This window comes from Lipotes vexillifer, unplaced genomic scaffold, assembly GCF_000442215.2.
Source record: "Lipotes vexillifer unplaced genomic scaffold, Lipotes_vexillifer_v1.1 scaffold638, whole genome shotgun sequence".
NCBI lineage: Eukaryota > Metazoa > Chordata > Mammalia > Artiodactyla > Lipotidae > Lipotes > Lipotes vexillifer.
Genome location: NW_006799284.1, coordinates 352,937 through 369,517, shown reverse-complemented (window position 1 = coordinate 369,517; position 16,581 = coordinate 352,937). Strand labels below are relative to the sequence as shown.

General features: G+C 41.8%; 1 protein-coding gene across 1 annotated transcript in view; it reads left to right on the top strand.

The window, feature by feature from the left end:
• The window catches only part of CCDC6 (coiled-coil domain containing 6), a 110,885-nt gene that overhangs the window by 48,938 nt on the left and 45,366 nt on the right, over positions 1–16,581 (top strand). The window contains exon 2 of the mRNA XM_007471544.1: positions 5,825–5,974. Within this exon, the coding sequence (XP_007471606.1) occupies positions 5,825–5,974 (150 nt within the window). The remainder of the gene's footprint in view (positions 1–5,824; positions 5,975–16,581) is intronic.

The following is a 16,581-nucleotide window of genomic DNA, read 5'->3' as shown; positions in this document are numbered from 1 at the left end:
CCCGTGTCCCCTGCATTGGCAGGCGGACTCTCAACCACTGCGCCACCAGGGAAGCCCTAGGGTCCTTTTTAACATCAAGATTCTCTTCTTGTCCTGAAAGTCACCCTTAGTTGCCGTTTGCGCTCTTGCCCTCCAGTCCTGGAACAGTGGCCTGGGCGTAGTGTCTGGCGCAGAATGGCCCAGTTGTGAGGGCTAATCATGATTCTTTTCTGGCTCCTGTGTACTTAGTGATTTGCTGGCAATACTGGAAGGAAATAAATAATATAAGTGTCTTCGTCCATCAGCTATTAATTGCTTTTACTGCGGGCTGGTACGCAGTGTGAAGGAAGCACAAAATTACCTGGTGCTTTCACAGACTAAATACAGAGTTGTAATACTTAGGCATGTAATTGACATCACCTCCCTAGTCCTTTTTTTTCTTTTTAAGTCACATTTTTGCTGTTTTATTTCCCTAGTTCTTCTAATAGAAGAAACGTAGGTGTGCACTTTGGTCTTGTCACATGTATCACTTGTCACCCACCCCTGCAGTACTGGCACTTAAAGTGTTAGCCAGTGCAGGACCACTGCACCATAGTGGTTTGTGTTAATAAACCCATGGGTATGACCGATGTTCAGGCGAGTCCTATAAGAGGTGCCAGCCATCAGTCATGAGCTCTACTGAACGCCGAGCATCTCCCAGAACAATTGATATGGGCAGTGACTCACCTAATAAATATGACAGCAGAGAAAAGAACCGAATGTTACTCGGTTGCCTGGCTTGGTGCTGGGTGGTTTCTGCTATCCTGACAGTTTGGTTTCAGATGCTCTTTCAAACTGATGTGTTAAGATCATTAAAATTTGCACTGTAAGTGACTAAGCAACAGGATAATAAATTTAAGTAATTAGAATAATACATTTAAATTAGTTCCTAAATTTAAGGAATTTAAATAATTAAAATAATTAATAGAGCCTGCCTGGATTCTTAAGCATTAGAGCTTCAAGGCATCTTATTATTTATTATGATTTTTTGTTATTAAAGCAAGTCAGCATTTAACTTAAAAGTAATTTTTTAAAACAAATGCAAATGTGTTATCTTGGTAGGCGCTTGAACTTTCTCTTGATTACATCCTTTGCCCATGCCTGCTATGAAATAGATAGTGCCTATATTTTTTTGCTTTGGAAACTGTCCTTTTTTTTATTCTTGACAGATGATGAGATGCATCATTTTACATAATTTTGGTCTTGGTACTTGGATTTTCAGCAGTGCTATTGTTGTGAGTTTTTGAATTCTCCTTTCTGTAGTAACCCTTGATCACCAAAATACCACTGATAAAGAGCAGAAGCACTAAACAATCACATGGGAATCTCCTATCAAATTTGTGCCCCAGTTGTGAGAGCAGTGTGTGAGAATGATTTCCTTATCAGAAAATTGTGCTCACCTAGAGTATGGTGGCCTCAATATGTGGTGACTCGAGAAAAGAATTTTTTCTAAGTGTGTGTGTGTGTGTGTGTGTGTGTGTGTGTGTGTGTGTGTGTGTTCCCATCACATTTCACTGTGCATGTTGGTGGCAGCTCAGTAAAAGTCTCTCCCTTTCCTTTTTTTTTTTTTTTAATTGGACTCTTGGAGGATGGGGGAGGAGTGATGGAGACTTGCTTTGTACTCTAGTCCTCACATCACACATTGAGTGATCCCTGCTGGGTGAGGGTCAAAGTAGCAGACACCGATAAGTGAATAAGGTTGTACCAACATTCACTCTGCTTCTGAACATAGCAGTTAGAACCTTATTGAACATGAAAATATAATCATATTTTTAATTGAACTGTAGTTACTGTGTAATATTATATTTAAGTTACAGGTGTCACAATTTAAAAAGTTATACTCCATTTATAGTTATTATAAAATATTGGCTATATTCCCCATGTTGTACAATATATCCTTGTAGCTTATTTTATATCTAATTGTTTGTACCTGTTACTTCCCTACTCCTCTGATGCCCCTTCCCCCTTTCCCTCTCCCCACTGGTAACCACTAGTTTGTCCTCTATATCTCTAATCACAGGTTTTTAAAAATTTCCCCCCAGATTTTCCCAATCTTCAACTCTACAAACGTATGCAAAACAAAGAGTTCCTAATTTTTTGCTTCACATTTTCTTTTGAGAGTTTATGGAATTATAGGCAAACCTTGATTTTAAATTTTAAAATAAATTTTAGCTTTGGAAATATAGTTTTAGTTTTGAATTTGTTTAGGTATGCTGATTTTAAAAGCATTGCAGATAAAAGGGAAATAGATTGATAAAACTGATGAGATTCCATGTTAGCCTGTTTTATCTTTGCTCTGTCTACCTGCCTGACCCCTAGTTCCTTGCAAATGGCGCATGGCTTGTTTTGCTCCTAGGCCATTGTCTACCTAGCTCTTGGCTTGGGGGAAATAAATTGGAAAGGTAATTTGTTTTACAGCCTAAATAAAAAGGCCTGTTTTGGAGTTTAGGGGGAAGAAAAAGCTAGGATTTAAGATTAAGATTGAGAAGATAATGCACAAAGAATGGGAAGAAAGCTGCAGGAAGAATTCCAAATGGATGCTTCCTGCTTGTCTGTGATGCATGGTGCCTACTCTGGTTGTTAGTACACTAGAGCTGGTCTTTTAAAGATTTAATTTTTTAATTTATTTTTGGCTGCATTGGGTCTTCGTTGCTGTGCTTGGGCTTTCTCCAGTTGTAGCAGGCAGGGGCTACTCTTCGTTGTTGTGCGCGGGCTTCCCATTGCGGTGGCTTCTCTTGTTGCAGAGCACAGGCTCTAGGCGCGCGGGCTTCAGTAGTTGTGGCACGCGGGCTCTAGAGCGCAGGATCAGTAGTTGTGGCGCATGGGCTTCGTTGCTCCGAGGTATGTGGGCTTTTCCCAGACCAGGGCTCGAACCCGTGTCCCCTGCATTGACAGGCGGATCCTTAACCACTGAGCCACCAGGGAAGCCCCTGGAGCTGGTCTTTTAACCAATTTTCTGTGGGGCTGTATAGGATATGGCACCTTGTCTTTTGTCCTCATTTACGTGTTAATTTCTAACAGTGCCCTGTGACCAGTTGAAAAAAGGGTGAACTGGGGTTTTATGTTTCCAGGGCCTGGAGTCTTGCCCTTCAGATGTGTGGTTTTTCTCTGGGATGACAGTGGGAGGCAGAGTGACAGTCCCCATGCTAAACCTTAGCAAAATGAAGCCTTGAACAAAATCTGTGCCAGGCCTGCTTAACCCCTTGTTAAGCCAGAGAGGCTTTAACTAGCTTCCACAGAACAGTTCCTCATGCTGGTGGTGGGTCCTGAGAGTGGAGTTTTCTATGAATGGGCTTTGCCTAGAAGTAAGTGGCTACTCTAAAATGGTGAAGAATTTTGTTGTCTAAAGCTCGAGTCTCTCACAACCATCACTCATTTTGGAAGGCACTTTCAGAGCAGATCTAGCTTGAACATCGCCCTCTCCGAATCCTTTTTATTTATTTTATTTTTTGGCCGGGCTGCAAGGCATGTATGTGGGACCTTAGTTCCCTGACCAGGGATCGAACCCACGCCCCCTGCAGTGGAAGCACGGAGTCTCAACCACTGGCCCACCAGGGAAGTCCTCCCGATCCTTTTTATAAAAAATTTGCTACTTTCCCTGGGAAGAATTGCAAGGGAAACCCAATGCTCTGTGAAATACAGGGCCCTGTTAATTATTAGAGTTGTTTCCCTTAATCTAGTTATCATTCACATACCATAAAAATTCACCATTTTCAAGTGTACAGTTCGCTGGCTTTTAGTATATTCACCAGGTTACATAACCCTATTAGCACTGTCTAATTCCACACCATTTTCGACACCCCAGAAAAATCCCTGTACTCAGAAGCAGCCATTCCCTGTTCTCCCACCTCCACCCCTCCCAGCCCCTGGCAACTACTAATCTATTTTCTATCACAGAGTTTTGTTTTATATTACACTGAGACCTGTTACCCCTGTAACTTAATGATTGGATAAAATATGGGAAGGGTGAGGGGCCGAGGTGGAAGTTTCATGAATAAACCCTTAGGGCCTGGCCTCTTATTCTCAGCTTCTCACTTCTGGGTCCTTGTGCACAGGGGGAGGTGGTCTGCTGGGCCTCTGAGTCTGGTTCTCTATTACTGTCTGTGGGTAAATTTCCCAGTCATTCAACATAGGGAATGCCTGGTAATAGGCAAGAAGTTGAGTCTGACTTGATAACGAAATGAATTTATGGCAAACCTTTTTGAAATCTAAGTGTACAGTCACCTGCAAAGGCATTACAGTTCCCCTCTCTACCATTTTTGTCCTGTAGCTTTTAAAATAATCAGAATCCAAATCATATAGAACTTTGTCAGTCAAAACCAGAAAAACAGGTAGCTCAGACAGATTGCGGGCTTGGATATGTGTGTCAGATATGCCTGAAAGAAATGCTTTGGATTCCTGCCCATTGCACTAGGATGAGATCTTGAGGTCTCATCAAGAGAGAGTTTTGAAGCCGAGTTGGAGGTTAATTTAAAGGGGAGGGGAAGTGCCAGTCCTGGGCGGTGTTCCCTTGACCATGGAGTAAAGAGTATGACCTTGAGAAGTGCTAATGAATTACAGAGTGTGTAAGGGCCTGGGAACCTAGGGCCTGCTCCCCGGATGTGCTTGGCTGGTCATAAAACCTTATTAGCTGAGTGGTGTGTTCTTTGCTGTTCACGTCTCCCGGCCTATCCTAAAATGCTGTCTTAAAGAACTGGACTGCAACACCTCCTCCTGAAGTTTCCATTTTCTACGTAGCTCTGTTTTTCAGTCTAAGTACTACATACACGTGGCTTTCTTTGGTAGATTTGCTTGGCAGGCAGTTCCAGGCCCTGGCGTCCTTCTCTCTGCTGCTATCATGGGGAGCAGGGAGGATGGGCTCCCCAGAAATCAGGGCTCTAGGGGGGCCTGGGTGTCGGGGAAGTCAGTGCGTATGTACAGAAATCCAAACCAGCTGAGTTGGGAGTGGTTGGCGGACCTTTTACAATAAAAGGTGGTAACTGTTTAATGTAGGTGCCCTTTTGTCTCCTGCCCTCTAGCTCTCTTGTATTATTATAAGTGACAGGTACTGGAGGCTTGGAATTGATTGCAGTTCTCCCTTCCTGGACTTGGCAGATGAAACAGGAATGCATTATTGGGGATTAACACATCAAAATGTTGCAGTTTAAAAAGTACTTTGAATAGAGTTGAGTCCATTTGAAAGAAGTACCCTTTTTCTGAAAAGATTAATTTCCTTCAAGGATGGCTGGTTTTTCTGTTTATTCTGTTAGAACATAGGTGGTGGAAGGGATCTGCGGAAAAATATTTTCATCTCCATTGAATTATGCCTGATCCCCTTTTCTTCTGTTTTTAATGCTCAGTAATGCCTGTCTGTGCCCTCAGCTCCAGAAAATTCCCAGTAGGGAAATAAATAAGTGAAAAATGACACTCTCATCCATCCTTACCCTTCACTCCCTGGATTCTTGCTGCTTTGCAGTTAACTACTTTTTAGCCATTTGCTGTGTTTCCTTCCAGCAACTATTCAACGAACATGTAAATTAATCTATGTCTATCTGTATCGCTTTTTAAATTGCGTATCGAAACCCTTTCAGTAACATCTTAAAGAGATGACATGATTTCACGATTTCACTTTTAAGCGAGAGATACTTTTCTGCTTCAGTAAAAATGTTGCCTAGATATTTCAACTCTGAACCTTTGGGATGCGGAGAGTTGTAAACAGAGCTCTAATTAAAATGGGTGCCCTCTCTGGAAATAAGAACTATATTTCAATTAGTAAATTCCTGTTTCCTTAACATATTTTTTTTGTTCTCTTTTTTTATTTTAACAGCAAGCCCGGGCTGAGCAGGAAGAAGAATTCATCAGTAACACTTTATTCAAGAAAATTCAGGCTTTGCAGAAGGAGAAAGAAACCCTTGCTGTAAATTATGAGAAGGAAGAAGAGTTCCTCACTAATGAGCTCTCGAGAAAATTGATGCAGGTAAATTACCTTTTCTCCCCTCTCATCTTCCCTGCCTGTTTTCTTCTCTAGGAAAAAAAATGACTTTGATACAGCACTTCGCTTGAAACGTTTGCTGATGAGGTTGTAGCTAAAATTCTTCAGAGATTAAAAATACCTAGTAAAGGGGCTTCCCTGGTGGCGCAGTGGTTGAGAGTCCGCCTGCCGATGCCTGCAAAGAATACTAAAAGTGCAAAATGGACACTAGAAAGTAATTTGAACATAAAAAAAAAATGACCGCTTATAAAGGTAAAACATCTTGATGGGGTTATAAGATTTGCAGGAGAGACTTAAAGGAGAGACTTTTATACTATTGCAATTAGTTTGGTATTCATCCAAACTAGATCCCTTTAAGCTAATTTAATCCGAAGGGCCCGAACAAAAAAAAAAAAAAAAAAAAAAAAAAAAAACCTAGTAAAGATGGCAGCAGTGTAATACTCAAGACTGTGCTTCTGTGGTTCCTAGCTCATCTGCTTAGGTAAGGTAAGATATTTTATACCCTGAGCATGTCAAGAAATTGCTGATAAGCCTGAGGCCTTAGCGCCGGAGTAAATGCTGTATGCAGTGTTTTGGAGTTATGAGGATTAACACCAAATACGAGATTTCTTTTCCTGTAATGTTGAATCTGTAATGAATGCATAAACATTTCTGGCAAGCAGAAGTGGGTCTTTTGCACGAATATATGAGGACACAAAGGGAGATGTCAGTTTGGGGGGAGAAAAAGATATGTGTCTGTGGTAGTTAAAATTTTACACCATCGTGTTCAGACGGGTGAGTAATATGTTACTGAACAAATAACAAACGTTGAAACTTAACGTTGGTCACTAACGGCGTATAGAAGGCAACACACGAAACATGTAGAAGTTCTGGCTTTTCTGGTTCAGAGATTCTCCTCCTCCCCTTCCCGTTTGGTTTGGTTTTTTGGCTCGAAGCTTACTAGTCAAGTACAAAAGTAGAATTTGTTTAGGGCAGATATTTTGCGGCGTGTATTTAATATGAACTTGAGAATAAGTAGGACACTGACTTTTCATTACTTAACAGAGCATGTCCAAAATAGTGGGCAGGTATAAAATTTTCCGAGGAGGACCACAATTACCATTTTGTCAGCTGGCTGTGAAAGGTAGGAACACTTCCTTGTATTTTCTGTTCACTGGTATTACTGACAAGTTCACTCATTAATTTGGTTGAAATACATATTTTAGTGAGATTACAACAAAAGGATATTTGGGGCTTTTCAAAAACTTCCTAAATTCTTCTCTTACCTTCTGACATATAAAATATTAGAAGAGAAGACCAGAAACCTTAGTGTTAAGACCATGCAATGGTCCAGGCAACTTTTACCCCATCTTTCTTTTCTTCTCATTTTCCTACCTAATTACTGAGTAAAGATACCATTGCAGTCTTGTACAGAATTTGATTTATATGGTAGCTGATGGAATGTGAAGGACAGAGGTACCCAGGCATTATTGTCTAGCAGAGGTTTATGGTGAAATTTCTGCATGGAAACTTTTTCTTTATTCCTGTGTATTCTGACTTAGACAGAAAACGAGGAAGAAGGTTAGTTTGACCTTTGGCTCTACCTCACCTTGGCGGCATTAGACGAATTATCCTGCATGTTGCTTCTAGAAATATAAGGATGCGATCGATTTTCGTTTGCTTTTTTTTGCTTTTCTGAGTTCAGTGTGTAACCAGGTGTCCTAATTTTTAACACTTTAAGAAACATTTTTTGGTTTTCAGCTTGCACAGTCGTTGGTATTTGGAGTCTGATTAAAGTACATTATAAAGCAGTCAAAACCTAGCCAGATTATACTCCTTTTCTCTGGAAAGACTTATTTTCATTGTGAGTGGTCTGTAGCGTGTCGTTTATAACTAATCTCTCATTCACTTATTTTCATGACCCACCTACTTTCCAAGGACACGGATGTCCCTTAAAATAAGCTGCTGAATAGAGTGAAAGCACAAGAGACGTGTGCAACGAAAAGGAGGTTAGTTATAGAAATATACTTGGCATTAGGAGGTTTGAACTTAAAATTTAAGCTCTGAGCATCCTATGAATAAAGCTATAACTTGGAAAAACATAGTGATTTTTTTTCACAATTCTTACATTAAAAGAACTAGTTTTACTTGGTCAAGAGAAAAAAATTTTCATATATTAAAAACTTAAATTTTTTTGAGGGGCATGGATCTTTCTAAAGATACTGAATAATAAACAAACAAACTGAACAACACAAGAAACTGTTCTTGCGCAAAGTAGTCTGTCATGTGGAGCGCTTGTCTTCACATGGCCGGGTCTTATGTTTGCCCTCAGTCAAAACGAGGGGGTGAGTCTATTGTTTCGGGAGCTCTAGATGGGTCTGTAGCTCGTCAGTGGTCTCACCTGTCGAATCTGGACAAATGGATGGTCAGCATGTCTCTGAGACAATCTCTCATGAATCTCAGCTTGGTTCTTACGCCATATATATTTTTTGTTTTTGTAGTAAAATATAAGTAACATAAACAAACAAAACAAAATTTGCCTTCTCAGCCATTTTTGAGCATATAATTCAGTGGCATTAAGGATTGTACATTCACATTGTTGTGCAACGATCACCACCATCCATCCCCAGAACTTTTTCAAACTGAAACTCTGAACCCATTAAAAAATAACTCCTCATTCCGCACACCTGGTTCTTCCTTTTGAAAGGACACGGTTGGCAGGTAGTTTGAGGTTGAGGTCTCTGGCAAGTTCTGGAGCTACGTCTGTTCTGTGGCATGGTAGGTGATCTCTCACTTTAGACACCAGATATCACAGCATGCCATTTTGTGGTAAATACCCGAGAATCCCTCTTACCGTTGGCCAGTTGGAAGGATCTTGTATAGATGCAGGGAAGAAGAGCTGTAGGCCTACTGTACGCATCCCCCAGGCTTTCCTGAAGGATTTCAGGCAGTCCTTTGTTGAAGGCTCACATCTTCTGCCACCCAGCATGGTAGAACTAATCTCCATCTGGAAGACTTTTAGAGTAATTGGTATCAGTTTCCAGCTGTGTAATTACTTCATTAAGACTCTCTAGGGGGCTTCCCTGGTGGCGCAGTGGTTGAGAGTCCGCCTGCCGATGCAGGGGACACGGGTTCGTGCCCCGGTCCGGGAAGATCCCACATGCCGCGGAGCGGCTGGGCCCGTGAGCCACGGCCGCTGAGCCTGCGCGTCCGGAGCCTGTGCTCTGCAATGGGAGAGGCCACAGCGGTGAGAGGCCTGCGTACCGGGGGAGAAAAAAAAAAAAGACTCTCTAGGATGCTTGCTTCTGGATAAGACTTTGTTATGATAGCCTACTAAGAGAACCTGTGTTGCAGGTGACACTGATGGATAAAGAAGTAAATTGACCTGTTCACCAGGGAAGTGTTCAGCATTTTTCACCCAAAGGCTGCTTAGAGGCTATTTATGAAACAATTTTGGTTTTGTCATTTGTTCTATGGCTGTTGTCTCCGATAGTGATTGAGCAGTGCTTTTATGTGCGTTTCAAAGGAATTCTTTGGTCCTGAGAACAAAACGAGATTATTACTATAGAGGAGATACCTCCCTTCCCATCTGCTATGATAGAGGTGGTATCTGATACCTTTAAAAACTGAATCAAGTTTATTTAAGTGTAGATGAGTGGAAATCCCTTTGCCCTTTTAGAAGGTCAAGTTTGGAAGATAGCTTCAATGTCTCCAAATATGTTAAGCCCGTCTGAAACAAAAACACACGCACAGACAAAAACATGCAGCTTTCCTCCCTTGTTTTTGTATGTATCTGCAAGATAGTTACCTTGATTTTGTGAACACTCTTGTCTGAAAGATCCGCATCCTTCTGAGCCCAGACCATGGGGTTGATTGACCTGATTGGTGAAAATTGTCTGAAAAAGAGCCTTTTAGTCTAATGCCATGCCTACGTTAGAACTAAATTCAGCCCTGGAATGCCTTGAAGAGAGGTTTTAGTTTAATCATGATTTGTAATTAAAATTTATAAGAAATGTTTTATGAGCAAACTCTTCAGAAGAATTTGATATATAATATTTATGTTAGAAAAGAAGTCTAAAAGACTATTCTCTGAAACGTTAGCTGTAATTATACTTGGGTGCTGAGCTTATAGGTTATGTTAATTTTCTTTTTTTTTTTTTTTGGTCTATAAAACTTTTTTTATACAGCAGGTTTTTATTAGTTATCTGTTTTATACATATTAGTGTATAGGTGTCAATCCCAGTCTCCCAGTTCATCCCACCACCACCACCACCCCATGTTAATTTTCTTATGCTCCTTCTCATTTTGTAGAAAGCAATGTGCGTTACTTTTGTAATCGGAAAATCTCTTACTTCCTTAAAAGGAAATTTAAAAATTCTGATGCCTGTTTTGTCCTTACCTTTTGAAACCTCCTTCTGTGTCACTGACTTTTACAGCTCACAGTCCTGCAGATGCTACTGAAGCAAACTTTAGTCTGCTTACCTGATGCGCGAAAAAGCTAGTCCACTGATACCGGGTTGTGGTGAAGGAAAGTACAGCGTTTATTGCAGGGCACCAAGCAAGGAGAACAGGCAGCTTATGCTCAAAAGACCTGAACTCCCCGATGGCTTTTAGGGAAGGGTTTTTAAAGACAGTGTGAGGGGGAGAGGGTTACAAGGTGCATGATCAGCTCGTGCACAATTCTCTCGTTGGTTGATGGCGAGGTAATGGTGATATTTCAGGAATCTCATTCATCAACCTTCTGGTTCCAGTCGGTCTGGGGTCTGTGTGTGCTGGTGGTCAGCATGCAGCTAACTTCTTCTACCTGGTGGGGGTTTTAGTATCTGCAAAACAACTCAAGGATATGGCTTAGGATATTATTTATAGCCCTTGAAGAGGAACTAAAGGTCCTTGACTTTGTTTTATGGCTAAACTATTATTATTCTGTCTTGCTTGACTGTTTTCTCACTTCTGTGATTAAATTTGCTCTTTGGAACTCAGAGAAGGCCAAGGAGGCTAAAGCTTTGCTACAAACCAAGAGGCAGGGGCTGCAGCAGGGACGGGCGTAGGATGGAGATCTCTCCCTGGTAAGGCCCTGAAGGGTCCTACTTGGTTTCACTATCATAGTTGCATCTGTTTGTCATGGACAGCAATGCACGGGAGCTCCTTGCAAAGTCAGGGCTCATTTTGCAGTGATGGAAGATTCTGGACTGCCCAAATCATTAAGAGCTAGCATAAACAGAATGCTCTAATGATTGGCTTAACTGTCTTGTCACTCTTGATAATGATTCATTCCATTGGCCCCTCAGTCTTAAAACTTAGAAAAAAAAATCCTTAATTCCGCCGCCTAACTGTTAACCACCAACCACCCATCACCAGTGGCAACTGGAAGATCTGTTGTTGCTGAGATTGATAGTGGTTTTAGCACTCGTGGATTTTCTCCTCAGTTTTTTGTAAGCCCAAGGCATCAGGTTCACTTCCTGCTCTTGGGAAGCCCTGTTCAGTTGTGGCCTACACTCTTCTCAACCAATACCACTGCCAAAAGGTAATGAATATTTTTTTTTTATCTTTCTTTAAAAGGCTGGAACAGGAGTGAGATAAGAGTACTAGGTATTATATGTATTTCTGAATCTTTTCACTCTAATCCAGTATTCAAATTTTAGACCTTAAAGTAACAGATAGGTTTGTAGTTTTGTTCTTTTGATTCACACTTGAAACTGGATCTGGTCCTCAGAAAATAATGCCACTATAGCTATAATAGAAATTATTGTACTCATTTTCTTATGGGGGAGGCACGTTCTTATTGATCGTTGAAAGCACTTACGAATAAAGGTTTCCTGGATTTCTTGTTAAGTGGCATGGCTTATTTTTACCATTATTGACTTGCCCCCTGAGGTGAAAATGCCTCCTGGAATTAAAGCAGTTGCAGTTTCCTAGCATCTGTGGAAAGATGATATATATGGAGGGAAGGAAGGAAGTTGTGGGCAGAAACCACTGCTGAAGCTGCCAATACCAAATGATGTATTGCCGAGCAGTTCGGAGTGAAACTGAGAGGGAGGATTTCAGTAAGTCCCCAGATCTGCCTGTTCATCTAGGCAAAGGCTTACCTTCATTTTCCGTCTCCCTCTCCTCCCCTCAGTCTGGAGCACTAGCTGCTTCTTCCAATACCAAGTGAATGGATGCAGGATTTTTCTGCAGCGTGCACTTCCCTAGCCCCTGCAAGGCTGTGTCTCTGGGCAGCTGGAGTGTCCTCATGCATTAGAAGTGAGTGTAGACCCCCAGTTCCCTTCTCAAGCCTGTACACCAGAATCTGAAGCTGCCTTTTTTTTTTTTTTTAACATCTTTATTGGAGTATAATTGCTTTAGAGTGGTATGTTAGTTTCTGCACTGTAACAAAGTGAATCAGGTATACATATACATATATCCCCATATCTCTTCCCACTTGCGTCTCCCTCCCTCCCACCCTCCCTATCCCACCTCTCTAGGTGGTCACAAAGCACCGAGCTGATCTCCCTGTGCTATGCGGCTGCTTCCCACTAGCTATCTGTTTTACGTTTGGTAGTGGATATATGTCCATGCCACCCTCTCACTTCGTCCCAGCTTACCCCTCCCCCTCCCTGTGTCCTCAAGTCCATTCTCCAGTAGGTCTGTGTCTTTATTCCCATCTTACCCCTAGGTTCTTCATGACATTTTTGTTTCTTAGATTCCATATATATGTGTTAGCATACGGTATTTGTTTTTCTCTTTCTGACTTACTTCACTCTATATGACAGACTCTAGGTCCATCCGTGAGGCTCCCTTTTTTTACTTCAAGTTCTCCAAGTCACTAAGACGGCAGTGCAGTGATTTTGTTTGTTCAGGCAGCAAAATCACATGTCAGGGTGATAAATATGTATGAAACTCTGTTTAGTTCACTTTAAAGGCACCAAGGCTAACACTGCCATTGCATCCATTCAGGTGAAAACTTGTTCCCTGATGGCAGGGGGGAAGAGACCTTGAAATATGTTCTTCATTAAGCTGGCTCGACCAGTGGCCCTCTTGGCTTTTAGTTTGTCAGGGCTATTAATGCTGAGCAGAAAAATTGGCTATCACCTAATAGCTAACAGAACATTTGGGGCAAAGTTGGGTTTTCTTGTTGTTGTTGTTTTTCATTCCAAATTATCTGAACCTCAGCTTTGTGTGTTCTTTGTTTCTTTTCACGGAGCAAGGGGCTTATACATTGTGTTCACAGTACATCTGCAAAAGGCTTCTGGGATGTTTTCATTGCATTTTAAATGCTGCAGCCACCAGAGGGCAAATTATAAGCCAAAACTTTCCTGTTAGCAGCATGCCAGAAATCTCTCAGTCTAACATAATTTGCATTGTGATTAGAAAATACACTAAATTTGATGCAGTTCTTTAGTCTTCAGAAATCACTTGAGTTTTTTTTTCAAAGCGTGTGCATGTGTGTTGTCGTTACGGCCGGAGTTAACGTGCCAGCCTCCCCCAAGTGTAAGGGCAAGGGCAAGGGCAAGGGCTTAGAAGCCTCCCAGGCTGACTTCTTTGACGAAATACGGGAAAGTGCGGGTAGGAAATAAAGGTAGAAGGAAAAGGAAATTAAAAATAATGAGGTGGGCTTCCCTGGTGGCGCAGTGGTTAAGAATCCGCCTGCCAACGCAGGGGACACGGGTTCAGTCCCTGGTCCGGGAAGATCCCACATGCCGTGGAGCACCTAAGCCCGTGCGCCACGACTACTGGGCCTGCGCTCTAGAGCCTGCGAGCCACAACTGCTGAAGCCTGCGCGCCTAGAGCCCGTGCTCCGCAATGAGAGAAGCCACCGCAATGAGAAGCCCGTGCTCCGCAATGAGAGAAGCCACCGCAATGAGAAGCCCATGCTCCGCAATGAGAGAAGCCACCGCAATGAGAAGCCCGCGCACCGCAACAAAGAGTAGGCCCCGCTCGCCGCAACTAGAGAAAGACCCCGCGCAGCAACAAAGACCCAAAGCAGCCAAAAGTAAATAAATTTAAATAAATAAATAAATAATGAGGTGAAGCTGGAGTGAGAGGTTGCTTTCTTCACCAGGATAGGGGTAAGCATTGTTATTTCTAATTGAAAAGGTGAATCTTGGTGTTTGAAGGATACTTGGCTCCACTGTAGACGGACTTGAGCTATCACTGGAAACACTTTTGAAATGATTTCAAAACTACAATTATAAATGTTGCAACGTTTTTCATTTATTGGGTAATTTTTTTTTTCATTTTCAAAACAGTTTACACTCAACCCAGTTAGTGATTACCTTAAAATACAGAGTTATATCCTGCTGCTAATTATCTTTACTTTCCTTTTTCATCTTTATTCATGAACTGGATAAGAAAGATGGGGCTTTTTATTTTAATTTACAGGAAGGTCTCAGCTTAGAATGAATTCTTTCTTTGGGCTAAATACTCTCTATTTCTCAAAGAAGAAAAGGCTAGTTTTTATGAAATGGATTTTTTTTTGCAGGTTAACTCTAGAGCCTAAAGGACTTCTTTATCTTATATTTGTGGAGCATCTTTTTTAAACCTCCCTCCTAACCAGATTTCTTTAAAGGTGTTAATGCTTTTTTTTTTTTTTTTTTTTTTTTTTTTTTTTTTTGCGGTACACGGGCCTCACTGTTGTGGCCTCTCCCGTTGCGGGGCACAGGCTCCGGACGCGCAGGCTCAGTGGCCATGACTCACAGGCCTAGCCGCTCTGCGGCATGTGGGATGTTCCCAGACCGGGGCACGAACCCACGTCCCCTGCATCGGCAGGCGGACTCTCAACCACTGCGCCACCAGGGAAGCCCTAAAGGTGTTAGTGCTTTAAGCAGCATGATGCTACTGGGAATCTAGGAAACTCAGAATTAGCCCCTTAGGTATTGTGAGTGCATGGGAAGCCCCATGTACTGGAGACCTCCGCTCAGAGGTGAGAGCTTGTCCTTGGTGTTGAGGATGCTGACAAGAAAGCAACATTTAAAAAATAATTAATTTTCTGGAAGGGCTTTTTTTTTTTTTCCCTTGCAGAAGTTATATACGCCTTTCCCTTTAGAAAATGACAGGTTCGACAGTTCAGGCAAACCTCACCGAGGATAAATGAAAGAACTAACAAGTTCGTCAAGAACTGTTGGAGATCTGGGAAGGGTAGGAACTGAGAAGGAGACCCAGCACCCAAGGCTCCTTTTGTCCTGAGCACATTTGCTATTTATTCGTTACAGAACAGCCAAGAAACTGAATTGTGCTTTTGACAGTTGTGTGGAGCTGGGGTTACATAAGTCAGAGCTCGGGGCTGGCCACAGGTGAGGACAAAGAAAAGTCACCCCCACTTTAAGCTGGAATCATGAAGACCTACACCCTCAGGACAAGAGTGAACCAGTTTTGCATCATCTGGGTGAGCTAGAGAGCTAGGTTTGGTTTTGGCTTAAGGTAGACCCAGACTTCTGGTGCCTGGCAGAAGAAAATGGAATTTTCTGGAGGAAGGTACCATCACCCTAGGCCACAAGTTTCACCTACAAATAAAATTTTATTGAATTTTGGGTGCATTTTGAGGGACTGTCCTTACAGGACTTTAGGAGAGATTAGAAGTGGGTGTGAGTCAAAGACAGGATCATGGAAGACTTTGGTTTTGGCCTCAGTGACTGGACGAATAGAGTTCTTTCCCACCATTTAAGGTGGAAAAGATGGCAAGTGGAGTAGCCTTGGAGTGGCAAGGTCAGAAGTGCTGTTGAGATGTCTGGACATCCAAATGTAAGTAACAAATAGGCAGGTTCTCTCAACAAGAGAAGTCTGGGCTAAAGATATAAATTTGGGAGTGTTGTTATTAATTAATTAATGCCTGGAGAATAAGACCAAAGACACAGGAGATCACGTAGAGAGACTGCAAGGACAAGCCACAGAGTGGAGCAAGGTATTTTCAACATATGTAACCAACACAAAACTACAAATCAGCAAGAAAAACAGACAACCCCAAAGAAAAACGGCTAGAGACTTGACCTGGCTCTTCATATAAACAGGTAGCTGAACGGCCAGTAACCATATGGAAGGGTCCACAACCCAATTAGTAATCAGGAAAGGTGAAATAAACCACAGGAAGAAAGATATTACTAGAGAATCCCCATGCCTACTGTCAGAGAATGGAAATAGTTTCAACCATTTTAAAAATAATTTGGCATTACCTAATGAAGTTGGAAATATTCATTGTCTTTAACCCAGCAGTTCCACCCCTAGGTATATTTTATAATGTTTGCACATGTGCACCAGATGTTCTTTGTGACATTGTTCATAATAGTGAAAAACTAGAAATGACCTAAATACCCATCATATGCAGAGTGGATAAATTTTGATATACTCATCCAATGGGATATTATCAGGCAATAAAAATACACACCTCAGCTATACTCAATAACAGGGGTGAATGAAATCACAATTTCATTTAGCAGAAGGTGCTAGACAAAAAAGAATATAAAATCAAGCAAAAACTAATGTTTAGAAATAATAGTAAAATCTTTTAAGATAAAAGGTGCAAAGAAGTGAATACGATAAGTCTCAGGAGAGCAGTTACCTCTAGGGGATAGAGGATGTGATCTGGAAGGGATGCACTGGGCTTTGGGGTGCTGGCGATGTTATATTTATTTGGGGCC